This window comes from Lepidochelys kempii, chromosome 10 (genome assembly GCF_965140285.1).
Source record: "Lepidochelys kempii isolate rLepKem1 chromosome 10, rLepKem1.hap1, whole genome shotgun sequence".
NCBI lineage: Eukaryota > Metazoa > Chordata > Testudines > Cheloniidae > Lepidochelys > Lepidochelys kempii.
In genome coordinates, this window is record NC_136389.1 from 83,112,877 (window position 1) to 83,132,280 (window position 19,404).

A 19,404-nucleotide genomic window follows, 5' to 3' on the forward strand; every position below is an offset into this window, starting at 1 on the left:
CATGCATTTGTGACCAAAAAGATAACACAGATCAAAAGCTGCAGATTTCAACAGGAACTTGTTTAAAAACCAGTAACCAAAGACTGAAACAGAACTACCGAGACAAACCATTCAATCGGTTACAACTAAATGGAGAGTTACTACAGAGTTAAAAATACATACACTTTCAACCGTGGGATCTACTCGAGCCCTTTTCTTCCTAGGAGGCTGGGGAGTCTCGCTGGTACTGCTGCCTTCCCCAATTCCAGGAGCTACACATACAAAAAACAGCTATTATTTTGTTCGCAGATGCATTTTATATCTACACTAACAATAGTATTTCTACTGACATTTTCACTAAAGGACTTGTTTGACTATACGCAGGTCTCAAACTGCAGATGAATTCATTGTTTTCAATAAAAAAAATCATTCCCCCTCCTGAAACATCCCCTACATTGATAACTTGGACACAAAGATTACAGGTTACAATGCAATATAAGTTCTATTGCGGACCCACTCTTATTCCTGCATGTCCCCACTATGCTACAGCAGCTGAGCCTGGCCAATATTCCACACTGAAAGAAAGAATACCCAACACCTGTTTAATCAGAGAAAGAACGATTCTACTGCAGAACTGTTATATGCAAACAATTTGTGTTTTTAATTTGTAAGCAGTCCTGACCCTGACAGACATTTCCATTTGTATGATTTTAATGCTTCCACCTGGTTAACAGCCTAAAATCCGAGGCAAAAAAGTTATTTCATAAACTTAGTTGGGCAGATCATCAACCAAGTAAATGATCATAGCCCCAGTGAAATTGGAACTATAGCAATTTACATCAGATGAGCATCTGTCCCAGTAGATCTTCCATTATGTACCAAACACTAACTTACGAATAAAAATATGCTTACTTTTCTGTTTGTTCTTTTTTGTTTTCCTGCAAAAATGGAAAAAAAAAACCATTTAAAGTCTTAAGGTACCATAAGAAATAAGTCTTAATTTTTGTGGACACCCATACACAAAGATCTCTAGAAAGTATTTAAAAAGTTAATCAATAGGCAACTTGACCCAGTAACCCAGGACAATGAACAAAAGCCCACCAACCTGCTTGACTACATAGCGAGAAGAAACTAATAAAATAAAGGAAGGTAGAGGTTGTCACTAATGTAGTGTCATTTACTTTCTCCAATATAAATATAAAGGTACAACCAATGAAGTTAAATGGCAACAAAGTCTAAACTGATAAAAGCTATTGGTGGCATGCTCTTAGCACCACAGTTAATCCTATGCCATCTTTTTCCATTTAATAGAACATTTACAAGACTTTTGATTGGAATGGTAGTGTAAAAGTAGATTATATAGGTGGGGATTAAAAAACCCACAATGCATGGCTAACTGATGGAATTCTCTGACACACAATAGAGGCCAAGAACTATTAGTATTCAAAAGAGGTAGTGACATTTATTTAAATAATATCTACAGTGCTGTGCAGAGGTGATACTTCAAAGTTACCTTGGGTAACGTGCATATCTTGGGTAAATAAAATTTGTAGCTGGCCAGTATTTCAGGTATTTACTATCATAAGCTCAGTGCTGTGAAAGGAATACAGCTTGATAGGGAGGTTTATAAATTAATTAAATCTCAGTCTTATCTTGGGTAAAATTGGCATGTTTTAGTACTATCACCATAGATGCAGAGGATGAGAAAAAATTAAAGTAAATGGCAAGGTCAGATTGATAAAGATGTGTGAAGCTAGTATGGATTGTCCTTCACATCTGCATCATGATTGGCAAGAACAGTTCACTACCATACTCACACACCACCAGACACTGTTCAGCACTCGCTCTGCTCCATGTACCTTTTCAGGTTTCTAATTGAAAGGCAAATCTTTAGACTGTTCTCTAAACCCATTACACTTCAGAACAGCTTTTCATATTTTTATGCTAAACACAGAACTGAACAGAGAAATCATTTCCATGAACAACTAGAAAATCTAAGTTGGTTACTTTAAATGAAAACATGTAAACCCCCTTCAACTAGTTTTCTTAACATTCACAAATGCAGAATGTGCCTAAAATCATATAAATTATGCCTAAAATGCAAAATCAATCACATACAAGCACAGTTGTTTTCTAGGATATAGACAACTGCCTGTGTTACGTATGCATCTGCTAGGCCAAGCCACTGGTTCAAGTTGTCTGGATACAGTCCTAAATAAGATCTTAACCATAATTCTGTCACATTCATATTTGCCTATCATCTTCAAGGGCAGATTTCTAATACTACCATGACTTAGTCCAGATAAATTTGGATGATGGAACAAGAACTATCTGTCATAACTGTTTGGGTCATGTTCTTTATAATGTGATGACTAACAAATATGCTCCCATGCACTAAACATGTTGTGATTTTGTTCCATACTGTAAGAGTGAACCTTCAGAAATTCAGTACAGTGTCAGGTCAGGTCTCACTCTATTCATATTTTAGACACCAGTAAGTCAGTGTTCACATAAAGAACCTTTTTTCACAAAGGAGCCTCCATTTACACTGTTTTAGGGCCCAATCCAACATCCACTAACGTCCAGTTGGCAAAGAATCAGGCCACTAGTGAAGCTGCTTGTGCATTGGGTTTTCCCCAACAGCTTCTGAACTCTTACCCTGTATGTGACTAGGTACTACCTGGGTAACAAAAGGGGACAAGCAGAGCCACCACAGAAGTGGTGGGGGTTAGGGAAGAAGAGGCATTATAAGAGTTACTTTTTTCCCCCTACATGGGGCGCGTAAAATGTATCAAAGTGTTTTGCAGATGTGAATGAGGAGAGTTAAGGCAATAGATCACTTCGCTTCCCACTGAAATGCAGCCACAAACAAGGTGGAATAGCTTTCATCCTATGTCAGTTTGTGCGGGGGAAAAAATAGAAGCAGACAGGCTGAATGTCACACAAGTGGAATTCTGACCAGAACACAAAGGCAAAAAAAGTTACTCTTAAACACACCAACTAGAAGCAGAGGCCTTGGGGGGTCTTTACAATCCATAAGAGAACTGGAGCAATTGTGATAATTAGGGAATATAAATTAAAGCATTTAAGAACCACTGCAATTTCTCAGAACAAAGAATCCTCCTACGTCTGGAGCGGTTCTGTTTTTTGCACGACCGATATGTACAGTATAATGCAGGTGCCTTGTGCTCTCCCATCTCTCGGATCCCTAAATTTCAAAGCTATTGCTCTGTATTAGGTCAAAGTGACTATCATTTTGCAAAGTCTAACAGACAGTGGCAGTGCAGCAGGGGACTACTAAAGAAGCAGCAAGACACCAAGGTCTCCTGTTGAAATAGGTTAAAAATAGCTCACTAGTAACAGGTAGCTTTTAAAGAAGTAGCTGCTCTCTGAGGTTTCTGTGACCGCCAGTCTGCCGAAAGAGTCACCTCTACATCGTACAAGGCTGCGCTAATCACTACTCTCTATAGTAAAGGAAGCAAGACACCTTAGTGAAAGGTTTATTACGAACAGAAGTAACTCAAAGTTTTGTGACTGCAGCAGTGGAGGAATCGGCTTAATCCCGCTGTTGAAGCAGCACTGAACAGCAGTCTTCAATTTGACATTTACTCAGTATCTTTCACCCTGAAGGATCCTGAAGTATTTTACAGGCTACATAGACAGGAAAAACTTTACCTACTACTGAAATGCAGTCCTCTGAGCCTGAACATGGCAGCTGTTTAACAGCATTACAACTGAGGACAGGAAGTGAACCTCACTAACCAAAAGACTGAAAGGTAAATGCCATTTTAGTGACTGTCCAGAAAGCAACAGGGTTCTGGGGCCTTTTAGTGATGTCTGGTTTTCAACTGGAGTCTATATTTTCAGATGCAGAATTTTAATGGGCATGTTCTAATCTAGCAGTGGGCAAAAGAGTTTGAACAGCTCATCTTCCAGAACTCAACCACATCTTGATAACAGAAAACACATCTAAGCAAGATTTCGTTTTCAAACACTCAACCTTAAAATATAGTTTCACTTCATAATATCATGCTATGCTCTCATTCTGCCAGTGGAACAAATTATGCCACTTGGCAACAAGATGACTTGCCAGTCAGCCAGCTCAGAAATGCCACCTTTCCAACACCTTGAAGTGTACATGCGGAGAACTGCTTCCGACCATGTGAGCTTTCAGAACAGAGAACTGATACATGACCACAGTTCCCCGTTAAAAGGAAGTCCGAGTTTAACTCATCAGCCTTTTTAAATTCAGCATACAAGTTCTTGCTGTAGCATTAGGCAATAATATGAAAGTTAAAGCTCGAAATTAACTTCACATCTTAGGGACTTGAGTTCTATTATTCATGCAGCTTTACCTCATTTTGCTAAAGGTGGACACCTGAAACATACACATGTGTTTCAAAGGATGGGTAGAGCCTGAAGTCTGAATGTTCTATCAAAGGGAGAAAAATGTAAACAAATTCCAATTCCCAGGTTCCTAAATTGTCAACGCAGTTGCCTTGGTAGCACTTCTGGCCAGAGCTGTAGCAAATCATGCTAATTAAAAAGAACCACAAGACTTCTATTTCCTGACTTCTCTAACAGGTTTGCCGCTGGCTCTTGTGTTCTGATTCCCTAAAAGTACAGCATGTCTTTCTTCACATATTCCAAAGCACTGGCTGCCTTCTGACTGCTCGCTAGCTGTTCTAAGTGAAAAAACTTCTGTAGCTAGGTCAGCCATGTCAGAAGGGCAGAACCCCCGAGTTGTCCAGGGACAGCAACCAGAAGCCTGCAATTTTGCAGAGAAAAGTACAGGGAAGTTTATCTCTAGAAAATGTTAAGCCTGTTTTTTTGATAGCCAACTGTCACTGTATGGCATTCTTCCCATCCGTAAGAACGGCACCATAAAACAAATTCGTATTATTAATACAACTAGCACATTACAAATCATTGTATTTGGTTAAAAATTACTTAATACCCTCAGCATACTTTCTAACATACAAACTATAGCAGGTTACAGAATAAGTATTTTGAAAGTTCCCAAATCCATAGTTACATGAGACTCAATCCTTACATTCACAACACCATCTATGAGCAAAGGCCAGAACTTAGCCCTACTGATGTCAATAAGAGTTCTGTCATTGATCTCAGTGACACCAGGACTTCACCCTTTGGTAAACAGGTAGCAGACCAAGACTAGTCTTCTAAAACCACCAATTTCTAACACACAAATAAATAAATGGAAGTCTTAAAGTTAAAATGTCTGCAGTTCCTTTTTAAATGGATGCACAGAATTCTCACTGAAGAGCGCACATCTCATAGGTTTGTATACTTTCAATTGGCACAGTGCACATGTTTAGAAATAGGTAAGAGCTACTAGCCCATACAGACTTTTAAAAATAATTTTAAGTAGCAACTGTACTTTATGGAGATGTTGTCAAAGTAAGAGTTACTTCCACAGTTGTTACCTGTGTTATCACCAGCACCTTACATTATTGCAACTTAAGACTTTAAGAGCCTATAAAAGAAATCTACAAAAGCAAGGAAATTTGGATTTCAGGATGAAAATCCTGGTGTGACAATCCATCCTTAACTCACCGCGTCGATATTGTAGGGGTCTCCAAACAGCAAACTGTATGCGCTCCATCTCGTCTGAAAAATCTAGGCACAATGGGGGTTGAGTTAAGGACAGAGTGTCAGACCTGATATTTAGCCTTTAAGAGAATCTATTTAAGCTTCAAAAATTTACCTTTTAGAGGACGTTAAAAACACATTCCACATCCCTGGAGCATGATACACATTTACATTGTTATTTCCTTGCTATATTGTTTGGGTCACTGAAGAGCCAAATTTTTGTTGTTGTTGTTGTATTTTTAAATTAAAATTTTTCTTTTTAGATTACAGGCATCCTCCAAGGATGCTACAGAAGGTAAATTCTGAGGCCTAAACAGATTGACAGTGTTACCCCTTTAAAAATGTGGTTAGATCAATTACTTTCCCTCCCCCACTAACCACACTCTGCATCTGCAATGCCCCTTTGTTTTTTAAAATGCCAGTTATGGTTTCTTTAAAAGAAAAAACCCTTATTTTAGTAGTGCAATTTGAGAGGATATATTTGCAGTTCTCAGATCCCATCTTCACTTTCTGGCTTAAGTGGTCCAAGAGCCACTGTTCTGCAACTCTCTGCCCTACAGTCCCAGGCACAGTGTTGGGATACTATCATGGGGAAGTGATTTCTCTTCCTCAGTCTCCATCAGAAGGGGACAGGGAGAGTTTCTGCTGTTGAAGGAAGCCGTGGTACATCCAAGCTGCTAACCGAGGAGAAAGCACCAACGGTGCTGACAAACAAAAGCGAGGAAGAGCAAGTTCAGTGCAAGAGGCACAAGGCCCTTATGCTAAAAAGGTACCTTTACTACCATGAGGTTAGGGCCCTACCAAGTTCAGTCATGAAAAGCGTGTCATGTACTGTGAAATCTGGTCTCCCCCCATTGAAATCTGGTCTGTGTGCTTTTACCCTATACTATACAGATTTCACAGGGAGACCAGTGTTTCTCAGATTGGGGGGTGCTGACCCAATAGGGAGTTGCAGGGAGGTCACAAGGTTATTTTAAGGAGGGTTTGCAGGATTGCCACCCATACTTCTTGGCAGACAGAGAGCAGCGGCTGTTGGCCAAATGCCCTGCTCTGAAGGCAGGGCCCTACTGGCAGCAGCATAGAAGTGAGGGTGGCAATACCACATCATGCCATCCTTATTTCTGCGCTGCTGCTGGCAGCAGCTCTGCCTTCAGAACTGGGCTCCCAGCCAAGTCGCAGCCCTCCAGCTGCCCAGCTCTGAAGGCAGGGCTGTCGCCAACAGCAGCAAAGAAGTAAGGGTAGCAGTACCACAACCACCCCTACAAAAACTTTGACCTCCCCGCAACTACTTTTTGGGTCAGAATCCTTACAATTACAACTACCTGACATTTCGGATTTTAATAGCTGAAATCATGACATTTACGATTTTTAAAACCCTATGTCCGTGAAATTTACCAAAATGGACTGTGAATTTGGTAGGGCCCTACATGAGACGAACGATAGCATCAAAAGCCAGTTCACTATTCCAATAACATCTTCCCTTTTCATGGATTCCTCTTATTGATCTGAAGATCCATCATTGATTAACTGTTCCCCACCCCAAAAATGAGAGACTCTTATCAAGGTTTAGGAGGACAGTTAACCTACCTATGATAGTGTCCCAGCTACTATGGGACACTATCAACCCCAGTTTCTGTTCTGGGGCAACAGAAGAAGAGATACATCCTCCTCTCAGATGCTGTTTCAACCGTGAAGCAAAGCCAGGGCTTGAAAACATGGTTTCAAAATTACACAAAATAAGACAGGCTCTTAAAGAAAAAAGCCCACACCAGAGTGGTGTTTCTGATGTGCTTTATAACTAGAGTGATTGAGAGGGTTATGATAGCAACTTTGAATTTCATTGCTTTTCTGAGAGAGTTAAATCTTTAGGGGTCACTCCTGCTCACCTTACTCTCACAAGCCATCCCAGTGAATTCAACTGGGACTGCTCACATGAGTAAGGCTAGCAGGAGCTGGTCTCTAATCTTACCATTAGGAGTGTTCAATACCATGCAAATTAGGAGTGGGAAAAGTCAGAACCCTGATCTCAAAAGCATGGATACATATATTCATGATATTAGTAACCATAACCCTGTTATGGTAACAGAGCAACAGAGAAGCACAACTGTACTCTTACCAACTTCACTGTCCATAGAATCAAGTGCACTAGGCCCTTCGACAGAAACACCAGCTCCTGTCAGTTTAAATCTATTATGCTAACTTAATAGTGTTACACTAAAAGTGTCTAAACACTTTTGACATCAAAATAGAAGATCCAAAACAGAGATACATATTTCATAATGCTAAAAAATCACCATCATCAAAAGAATGATACAGGACCTAAAAAGGAGATTTGAAACTGCCATCAAATGCCTTTATTTTTAGGAAATGGTGTCAAACCTTAGCCAGGTTTGTCTCTCTTGACAAAGACCAAAAAGCAAATCAAGCTAGGAGCTCGAAGTATCACATTAGCAATGAATACCTTCAAAAATTAATCAAGCCCACCACCTTCTGAAATAAAATATTAAAAGTACATTGTGGCTACGAGTCTGGAGCGAATTTTGCTCTAACATTAAGTGCCTGGATGTAACTGAGTCTAGATATAACACCACAATCCTAGTCACTAAAACCCTACAGATGGAACTGAGACGATCTGTTGATTACTTGTGAATATACGTTTGTTTTCTAACGAACACTTGAGCTTGGGTCTGAGTCTCTCAAGCTTGCAATTTTAACATGCAAAGCCATTTTGTTTTAAGACCCACACACGTACTTAGCATTATTTTTGTCCAAAGAAATAGAATAGTTAAAGAACAAAATGCAAAAAATGCAACTTGTGGTAAATAAGCTAGTATTCCATGAATGGCAGAATATCACAAAACTTCGTTTGCATCCTAAACCATCCTTTAATAAATATACACCATGAAGGCAATATGAAATCTATTCTTTTGAGCTACATCCCTGTCTTCAAGGATTCTTTATTACGGTTTGCGTGACCAGGGTTGATTCTGCCATTCCATGGGGAAATATCAGTTTCACTAAGATCTACCATGTGAAATATGATGTGCCCTTATAACTTTTGTTCAATAATTTACGAGAAATTGTATGTAAAGACTGGTGCAGAATTTAAAAACGTAAGTGCATCCAGTCATGTAGTTTCAGCAACATGTGGGTCCTGCATTAGTGAACAGTGCATTGAGAGAAGGTTTTGCTGGATAGGTAAGTAGTTTGTCACAACAGAAGCACTCCATGTTTATAAACTAACAGTTCTTTGAATTTTAAGCAAAGATTTTGCACTTTAAATTTAACCTCTGGAAACTCACAAAAGAGTGCTGCTTAAGATTTAAGAGTAATGACTAATAAGCAAAGATAATTTTTAAAAAAGCTTCTTACACTTCAACATTTTTCTGTTGCAGACCAGATGTCTTCTTGCCTGGAGCAGCACCTCTCATCTTGCCCTCTGCATATTGTTCCCTTTAAAAACAAATTCAGCAATAAGAGTTTACTGTAAGAGAAGCTATTATCTTTTCTAAAAGGTAAGAGTCCATACAAACATTTAGAGAATTTGTAGTGAATGGGTTTAAAGAGAACAGACACTGAGGAAGCTCCTTCATGACACCGGGGGGGGGTGGGAGAGGAGGAGGAGAAAGAAGAATCCAACTACTGACAAGATTGAACTTCATTATATAGTTCTGACCAACCATTTTTACTTACACATGGACACCCAACTCTTCCCCACTCCTCCCAATATTCAGAATTGAGAAAGAAATACACGGGAGCTGCTTCAGAAAGATACCTACTAGAAATATTTGTATTCTAAGAGGTCACTTTTTTCCAGAATAAAAAAGCATTCATATGGATCAATACATGTAGAGCCATCTTATAAAAAATTAGTCTTCAATAAGAGGACATTACTATTTTACAAGATATTTTAGGTGACTATTACATATATATACACACACATCTATGTTTTATTTTGAGATACCACAAAGTCTCCTTCATTTAAAACTATTTTACCCTTTTCCTTGCAACTTAAAATTCACATACTTCAGGTTTTGATTACAAGCTATCGGGAAGTCAAGGAGTAGTGATCCATTTGGCTGAAAGATTATGAAGATAAGGACAGGTCCACGTTAGAAGTCTGAAGACAGGCACAAAAAACAAAAAAGGGAAAGACAATATGACTACCACATTCCTTCAAATCTAAAAAGCCCATCTACTCCCTTGGAGATTTATTTCTTGGGCTGAAGCACTGTAAAAAGGAAATCATGGTAAGTCAAATCAGTCTATCACAAAATACTTACTGATTGGCCTTTTGAAGTTCTTTCTGTTTCTGCAGATTCGTGTCCACGTATTTGAGCACTCTGCTTTCTGGAACCCATTCATCCCAGCTGAAAAATTAAACCATCATTCAAAAACACTACATAATTAAATTCTGTTCCCAATAATCAATTAAAGACTTCACAGGATTTGAGACTGAACTTTTGCTTCTGTGGTAAATCATGAACTGGCACAATTGAAAGTGTAAGTTACCAGATAAAATGCATTCCCACTGATTGAAGCTCTAACCATTTCTCTAGGACAAAGTGAAATTCAGTCTTTCCCGCAGAGGTTGCCAATTGTGAAAGACTCCAAATCTTAAAATTTCCTTAATTTTTTTTTTAAGTCCAGTTTTTTTTTTAAAAAGTGCTACACTTACTATAACATGGGAAATCTGCAGCCATAACTAATTTATGCAGCAAGATAAATTTACTGTATCTTTTCCAACATATTTTATAGGTGAACAAATTCAGCAATAAGATCTTACTGTAAAAAGAAGAGCTCTGATTTCTCTCTGTAAAGGAAACCAAGATGGCATGAACATTTGAAAAATCTGAAGTAAATGATTTAATATAAACGTATGTTGGAGAAATTGCCATTGTAAGCAAGCAAATTCCACTTTGATAAAGTGCAGATAATCTTTCAGCAATTTGACAAAGGATTTTAAATTAAAAGCACATTAAAAATGGCCATGTGAAATTATGTACAAGTTTTTCAAAATATATCAAGTTGTATGTTTATTTATATAAATGTGTATGTAATATACAGAGCTTTGTAAATTAGAGTTTCTCAACCATTCATTTCATGGTGAAGTAATGATCTCATTGCAAAAGTTGTCAAGCTTAGAATGTCAATATGGTAAAAACAAGTTCACTATAAGTCTTCAAGATTCTTAAGGTAAGTTTAGTGTGCAAGTATTACAAAAAACAAAAATAAAATACATCCAACTGTACATACATTAGAGGCTATATATTTAGGATGAGGCCTTGGTGAAGTATTTAAGCCACTTGATCTTTGCTCCCAAAGTTTATATTGTTGCCAGAAACCCTCAATAGAAGAAAACTGTACAACTGCGTGAGAATGTATTATGCTATATATGACGTGAAAACTACTTCCTACCAAGGCTTGCAGAAAACACTGGAAGCCAAGCAGTTTAAAACTCATGTATTATAGAGAACCATAGCTTAATTATAAAGTCATAAATTAAAAAGCCATACAGTCCCAGTTGTCTAGATGTTGCAGCAATGCCACTTTTAATGGAGATAATTGGAAGCTTGGAAAAGCAAGAAAATAATCAAAGGCAAACAGTTAGTGCAAGTGGAGAAAGACAAGAAAAAGTCATTTGACACAGCCAGTGACACCCACCACTACCGATTAAATAGAAAAGAATGGATTTTAACTGACCCCAAAGAGTCAGCATGAACTTAGCAGCAGGCACAAGCGTTCAAGTTCCAACTTGTTACACAAGTGTTTACATGAGGACACTCCTTTGGCTGTTTACTGCTTTGGAGGAAACATTTTTTGAAGATACCAGATACCAAAACATGAAGTTTAACTTGGACCTCGCTACATGCTGACCAAAAAAAAAAAACAAAACAAAACAATTCAGTCTCGTGTGTCCACAGTGCCTTTTTCAGAGTATATGGCAGCAATGTTCACATGAACCAAAACGACTCTGAAAACTGCGGTCTCTGAAGGAGACCGGGAATATGAAATGCTGCTGCTAAGGAAAAACAAGTATTTACTGCTCCTACACTCAGTGTTAGACCAAAGAATATAGTTAAACTTGAACTGAGCAATAAAACTGAGGGCAGTCTAGTAATATTCTCCTTTTGAAAATAAGAACACTTCGCAACCTGCAAGCGCCATGTGGATGCTGCATCACGATTGTTTACAGAAAGCTGGTGACCAAGAATAGGAACAACTTGTAAGCAAAACATTTTATCAATGATGTTGTTCTCAATCCTTATTGATCACCCAAAAAACTCACAAGAAATATACTTGCAATTCCAAAAGCAAGATGCTCACACGGACTTTTTAATCTTTGGAGACATGAAAGAGAAGTTTTAGTTCCTGAGAGGAAGAGAGAAAATTCTAAAATCTCATCATTTTTACAGAAAGGAAAACCTTGTAACCAGCTTTACTACAACCTTCCATCACCCCTGACCTCAAACAAGTTTCTACCCAACAGGCAGATGGTGCAGTAGAGACTGAAAGCCTCACTTATCAGAACTTAGGGCACACACCCTCTCATCTATTCTGAGAGCAGCCTTCCCCATCATGCCACGAATCCTACTCCCTTTTACATCACCTGTAGTACTTGATTACATAAACAGAACAGATGTGTCTGACAGGAGAAAGTACTGCTCCACTGTTCAACACGCAGGGATTGTCCCATATCCCAGTAAACAACAAAAAGTTTGTTGTATCCTATATCTTCAAACCTAGAAAACATTGAAAGAGTTCTCAAAATGGGTAGTAGGCTGTGCACTGGACTGCTGCGATAAGGCAACCTAGTTAATCTAGCAGCACTTTGAGCTAGTTTGACTGTCCAACTGATGCACCAAGGAAATGTGCCTTTAAAAACAAAACAATTATTTGAGCCACATTAGCTCTGTATTATTCCAGGCTTTAAACGGTGAGGCTTTGCTGCAGTTCATTGACTTAAACCCAAGTTAATTTCTGAGCTTGTGAAACGTCTTCCATTGACTTATGCTTGGGAGTGTCAGTCCATCAAGTTAACTCCATCTTGGGCAATCAATAAAGGAAAATTAAGTCTCGTTTTCAGAGACTTATTACTTACTTTTTATTCCAACCGCTGTAATGTATAAAGTATTTCACTTGTTTGTCCTTTATGGCAACCTTTACACACTGAAATAAAGAAGAAAGTTGGGTTAGCAATAGGATTTGGGGAAAAAGAAAAAAAATCTTTGGAAGACGGATTAAAAGCTTTCAGTCTAAATACAAAGATTGCCGTGCAAGCCACTGAAGTATTTGGCAGCAATGTCACCACAGACTAGAAATTTTCCAGCAAAAAGATACACACAAAATATTTAACTGAAATACAAAGCCTATAATAATGTATCAGAAGGGCTATATAAGCAGAATAACTAACTGATACTCAGCTACCCAGAGGTTTTTTGAAAGGCTTAATAACTTCTATTAGGAGGAGAGCAAGAGAACATGCTGCTGAACAGAAGACACAAGGAGCAGGTCACTTTAATCTCTTCAATACTCTCCAGATGGCACCAAAAGTCAGGTTTACATAGTGAATGACTCAAGGCTTGTCTCACTACCACACTGCGGGTGTCTATTAAGCAGGTCTAGTGAAGACTCACTAAATCAACAGCAGAGTGCTCTCAGGTTGACTCTGGTACTCCAGCTTCCCAAGAAGAGTAAGGGAAGTCGACTGGAGGGCATCTCCCATCCATGCAGTGCAGTGAAACCACCACGGTAAGTCGACCTAAGCTATGTCAATTCCAGCTATGTTATTCATGTAGCTGGAGTAGCTTAACTTAGGTCAACTCACCCCAGTAGTGAAGACAAATCCTCAGTATCATTGTTCGCATGCATACCCCTATCTCAGAGTTAATTACAGGAGAGGACTTCACAAAAGTAAAGAACTATTTTGGATTTCTGCAGCCACATAGCAAGCTCTACATTCAGCAGTAACTGTTTGCAGGCTGAAAAATTTCTGAAGGATAAAGCTTAGCTTGGTCTCACTATACTAGAGTGAGGTAACCTAAAACATTCCAAGCCCTGAATATCTGATCAAGGTGAAGATAAACTGTTGTTGTTACACACTTTAGCTAAGATAGAGTATACAATAAGAGTAAAACATAGGTAATGAGTATAAAGAGTAAAACAAAATAAGCTGCTGCACCAGACTACAATACTATTCGTAGATTCATAGAATAAGGCCAGAAGGGGCCATTAGAGCATCAATTCTGACCTCCTGTGCATCACTGGCCATTACATTTCACTCACTTACACCTGTATTAAACCCAGTAACTTGTGTTTAGCTAAAGTATATCCTTCCAGAAAGGCATTCAGTCTTGATTTGAAGACATCAAGAGAGAGAATCCATCACTTCCCTTGTTCCAACAGTAAATCACCACCACCATTAAAAAATTGTCCCCTACTTCCAATTTGAATTTGTCTGGCTTCAGCTTCCAGCCACTAGTTCTGCCTTTCTCCATTATATTAGAAAGGCCTTTAGTACCCAGTGTTTCCTCCCCATGAAGGTACTGATCCACTAATCAAATGCTCTCTCAATCTTCTTTCTGATAAGCTAATCAGATTGAGCTCTTTAAGTCTCTCACTGTAAGACATTCTCAAATCACTTTGGTGGTTCTTTTCTACTCCCCCTCTCCAATTTTCAACATCCTTTAAAAATGCTGACACTAGAACTATTCTAGTATCGGCCTCACCAATAGAATATACAGAGGTCAAAATCACCTCCCTACTCCACACTCCAAGTACCTCATTATCCCTGTGTCATATCACATCACACTAGGTTAGGTTAATTGCTTGGTCACTAGGATCCCTAATTTGTTTTCAGAGACACTGCTTTCCAGGATACTATTCCCCCATTTGGCTGGTATGGCCTGCAATCCTTGCTCCTAAACACGACCTTGCATTTGGCGGTGTTAAAATACATTGTTTGAATGGGTCCAGGTAACCAAGAGATCCTGAACACTCTGTACAACTGCCCTGTCTTCATCATTTACCACACTCCACCAATCTTTAGCTACATCCAGACTGAGAGCGCGAGTCTCCTGGTCCTACACACACTTTCCCTACCTCTGACTGACCTACTGGGAGCATTCCTAGCAGCGCAGCCGCAGCACCATGGGCAGAGGTGACACAGCGTAGCTGTGCTGAGTTCAGAACCAGCAGTTTCAGGCAGGTTTGTACTTGGCACAGCTAAGTTATGCCTCTGCTGCTGCCCTGGCTACTGTGGCTACACTGCTGTTTAGACTCCTGCTAGCTCAAGGAGGGCTAGCGAGAGCACGTGTGCACAACCAAGAGAATCACACCCCTACCTCACATGTTAGTGGTAGATTTTGTGTCATCTACTGATTTTATCAGCAGTGATTTTATATTTACTTCCAGATCATTGATGAAAAAGATATTAAATAGCGTTGGACCTAGCATCAGTCCCTGCAGAACCCCTTTAAAACACCTCCATTTGATGATTCCCCAGTGACAACTACTTTGAGAGCTGTCATTTAACCAGCTGTTAATCCATTTAACATGTGCTCTGTTGGGATTTTATAGTGCTTAATTTTTTTTTTAATTGAAGTGTTGTGTGGTACTAAGCCAAATGCCTTACAAAGGCAAAGTATATTACATCTGCACAGTTATCTTTATCAACCAAACCTGTGATCTTCTCAAAGAACGAAATCAGGTTTGTTTAACAAGACTGTTTTCCATAAAACCTCGCTGACTGGCATAATATTCCTAGCATTCAATGCTGTATTAACTGAATTGCATTTTGTCCAGGACTGATGACAGGCTAACCAGCCTATAGTTACCCAGGTCTACCAGCTTGCTCTTTTTTGCATAGTGGCACAACACACACACACTCCTAGAATTTTCCTAGTATTCCAAGATTTATTAAAATCAGTGGGCCAGAGATCTCCTCAGCCAACTCTTTTTGGACCCTTGAGTGCAAGTTATCCACACCTGCTGATTTAAAAACCAATCATTCATCCCTAAGAGTTTACAAACCATCTAAGTGAAAAACACAGATTAGAATGAAAAAGGCACGTGAAGTTCAAGTCAATCAGAAGGGCAAATTTTGTGGACCCCAGTATTTTCCTTACCAACTGATCCTTTTAACCTGAAGCAAATACTCACCAACAACCACATACCACACAACAGAACCACTAACCCAGGAACTTATCCTTGCAACAAAGCCCGTTGCCAATTGTGCCCACATATCTATTCAGGGGACACCATCACAGGGCCTAATAACATCAGCCACACTATCAGAGGCTCGTTCACCTGCACATCCACCAATGTGATCTATGCCATCATGTGCCAGCAATGCCCCTCTGCCATGTACATTGGTCAAACTGGACAGTCTCTACGTAAAAGAATAAATGGACACAAATCAGATGTCAAGAATTATAACATTCATAAACCAGTCGGAGAACACTTCAATCTCTCTGGTCACGCAATCACAGACATGAAGGTCGCTATCTTAAAACAAAAAAACTTCAAATCCAGACTCCAGCGAGAAACTGCTGAATTGGAATTCATTTGCAAATTGGATACTATTAATTTAGGCTTAAATAGAGACTGGGAGTGGCTAAGTCATTATGCAAGGTAGCCTGTTTCCTCTTGTTTTTTCCTACCCCCCCCCCCCAGATGTTCTGGTTTAACTTGGATTTAAACCTGGAGAATGGTCAGTTTAGATGAGCTATTACCAGCAGGAGAGTGAGTTTGTGTGTGTATGGGGGTGGGGGGGATGTGAGAAAACCTTGATCTATGCAGGAAATAGCCCGACTTGATTATGTAAAGAGTTGTCACTTTGGATGGGCTAGCACCAGCAGGAGAGTGAATTTGTGTGGGGGGGTGGAGGGTGAGAAAACCTGGATTTGTGCTGGAAATGGCCCACCTGTTGATCACTTTAGATAAGCTATTACCAGCAGGACAGTGGGGTGGGAGGAGGTATTGTTTCATGATTTCTGTGTGTATATAAAGTCTGCTGCAGTTTCCACGGTAAACATCTGATGAAGTGAGCTGTAGCTCACGAAAGCTCATGCTCAAATAAATTGGTTAGTCTCTAAGGTGCCACAAGTACTCCTTTTCTTTTTGCGAATACAGACTAACACGGCTGTTCCTCTGAAACCTGTTTTTATGGAAACAGACTGCATTAGTCTCAATTATGGAGAAAAATCATTCCTTCTACACTCCCAGCTGTCTTATATAGGGAGATGGAAGAGCACAGAAGGACAAAATAGTAGACTAAAGGAACCGGGGGGTGGGGGAGGAGAGAGGGAGGAGAGGAAATCAAGGATACTACATACCATAGACTACAGACTGAATTCTCACTTAAGATGCAACTTCTTTGTGCCACTCAGGCAGCACAAAGGGGTCAGATACTGGCTCTAAGTGGGCAGCAGGAATTACTCTGGCAGACAGTTCTTGCACCATCCACCTCACCTCCACCTAGGGGATGTATTGTGCAGCATGGGAGAGAAGAGAAGCTGATCATACTCTAGTGCGTGTGTGATGCACAAGAGATCACGCAATAATGGCATAAGATGGAGCAGCCTACAAGCTGCTCCAACTCACAGAGGAGTCTGGACTGGTGGCAGCAGAGACTGGCCCTCATAACTAGGAAGCCATAATGATTTCCCTGGCCATCACCTCCCCTCTCCTGCATCAGGAAGAGCTCAGATAGAGGAGGCAATCTGGACCCAGGTGCACACATTCAAAATGAGCCCATCTTCAAGTGCCAGGGGAAGGAACAGACTAAATAAAATGCAACAGATTGCTATTAGAACAAACTTACTGCTTTAAGTTTTGCATCCATTGCATTATGTTAGTCTTTGTCAGCCCAAAATTTAAAGAAAAAGATTTAGTGTCTTAGCTGTAAGAGATGCACTCTAAACAACAAACTGAAGTCTCACTGCTAGAGAGGTACTCTTGAAAATGTTTACTACATTACAACGATCACTTCTAGATGGCATAAAGAAAATATGGGACATTTGTAATCAGTCTCCCTTTACCTACTCCATTCCAATCAAGTCCTCCCTATAGTAATTTTTTTTCCAATTAGCCTTTACAGATACTAAAAACTATTAAATTAAAGCATCAGTTTTCCTGGTAGGTCTAAGCATAAAACTAAATATCTCAAGAAAACTTCTACAAAATTCCCCAGCCAACATGCCTACAGTTCCTTCTTGGTTCAAGAGGAAAACAGAGTTCTAGCCAGTATCAAATAGATCAGGGACAGAACTTTTAAGTACTCAGATGATACTGCACAAAGGCATCAGGTGAAGACACAAACCAAATGGTTTAAAAAAAATGAATAAATGTAGCAAACTCAGACTCGCATATGAAGCGCGTACATGTTCTTTAGTAACAAAGCCTAATGCTTAGTTCCTGAGATTAACACATTCTCACTTCAATTTTTAGGAGGACACTGTCAATCAAGTTTGTTTTAAATTTAATCCAGGATCTATAGCCATCCCTCAGAGCGTTGAGAAATAAAATTGGTCTCAGTTCCAATTTTGTCTTGTCTAATGAACACGGACTTTGTTCAGCATCTGCATTCCTAACGAAGCTCAAATTAGCATAATAGTCATGCATCAGCATTAGGACCCAATCTCGTGATGTGCTAATGCCTCCCACAGAGCGACAGGTACCTCAACTCTCATTAAGGTCAACAGAAAGAGTGGACCTTTAGTGAGTATACCAGGATAGGTCTTTAGGATCACGGCCTGTAAAGCCATGCCTCACTAGCGCTAAGCTACCATGGCATTACAAATGGTCGAACCTGCTGTAATGACTGGCTTTAGAAATTCACCCTAATTGTGAGCTCAACTGTGGGAAAGTGGATAAATGTTTACAAAGTGTTCCAGTCACATAGAACAATAAACATTGATGGGAAAAGGTACAAAAGGGAGAGACAGACTGAATTAGTCCAATCAAGGCAGCCTCCTGATCGAACTCCAGGACTGTGTTAAGCTCATGACTGGTAAACAAGAAAAGCATGGGACCTAAAATTGGTGTCTGAAAATAAGCCTGTTGGGGGACAAAATGACAAAGGGATGAGTTATTCCACCCACCACTCTTTTGGGGCCCTTAAAAAAAAAACCCAGAGTTTTGGGGATAATGTGAGGATGAGTGCAACAACTGCTGACTGAAAGAAGGGAAGAAGCAAGCATCACCATTGTGGCTGCTACTCCCAAAAGCTCCTGGGGCCCTGGAATCCACTGAGACATTGTTGGACGTTCAGCATCCTAACCAGCCCAGGCCGAAAGAGGGACCCAGAAGACATTGCCATCTCCACTGGCTCCAAGTGAATCTCAACCACCATGTAGTGCGTCAGACTTCATCTCTTCCTCCACCCCTTGTGTTCTTCTTTCCCCTTCTTAATCCTTCTCTTTCCTACCCCTCTTCTTCTGCCTTCTGTTCAATAAGAGTCTTGTTAGCCAGCAAAGACAGCATCTTTTGCAACACTACTGTAAGCCTGTAACCAAAAGACAGTAAATGCAGTGCCCGTACCAACCCATGCTGGTACAAGCCTGCTAGGTCACAAGAGTGGCTGATAAAACCATGTACTCTGTCTGTTTTGCAAGCAGTGAGGCTGAAAGTGAGATCAGGCACCAGAGAGAAGCTGCATTTTCTCTCTTGTGTGTTCTCCTCATCTTCTAGGAAGCAGGATCATACTTTAAACAACCACTATCTCAGCTCCAGCCCCTCTCAACTAATGTCTTCTCTTTCCCCCCCCAAAAGGACTGTTATTAGCATCTTTAACTCCATCTAGGACTGTCA

The 19,404-nt window shown here is 39.9% G+C and overlaps 1 protein-coding gene across 5 annotated transcripts in view; it reads right to left on the reverse strand.

Moving 5' to 3' along the window:
* MORF4L1 (mortality factor 4 like 1) overlaps nt 1-19,404 on the reverse strand; it is a 41,255-nt gene that overhangs the window by 12,109 nt on the left and 9,742 nt on the right. The window contains exons 3-11 of one of the 5 annotated variants that reach the window (XM_073304519.1): nt 12,695-12,762; nt 11,882-11,933; nt 11,109-11,164; nt 10,379-10,405; nt 9,876-9,962; nt 8,965-9,045; nt 5,557-5,619; nt 892-917; nt 163-251 (exon numbers count right to left, since the gene is read on the reverse strand). In XM_073304519.1, the coding sequence (XP_073160620.1) occupies nt 163-251; nt 892-917; nt 5,557-5,619; nt 8,965-9,045; nt 9,876-9,962; nt 10,379-10,405; nt 11,109-11,164; nt 11,882-11,933; nt 12,695-12,762 (549 nt within the window). Of the gene's footprint in view, nt 1-162; nt 252-891; nt 918-5,556; nt 5,620-8,964; nt 9,046-9,618; nt 9,702-9,875; nt 9,963-10,378; nt 10,406-11,108; nt 11,165-11,881; nt 11,934-12,694; nt 12,763-19,404 lie in introns of those variants that run through there. The other 4 variants (XM_073304520.1, XM_073304521.1, XM_073304522.1 and 1 more) reach the window with 4 other exon arrangements.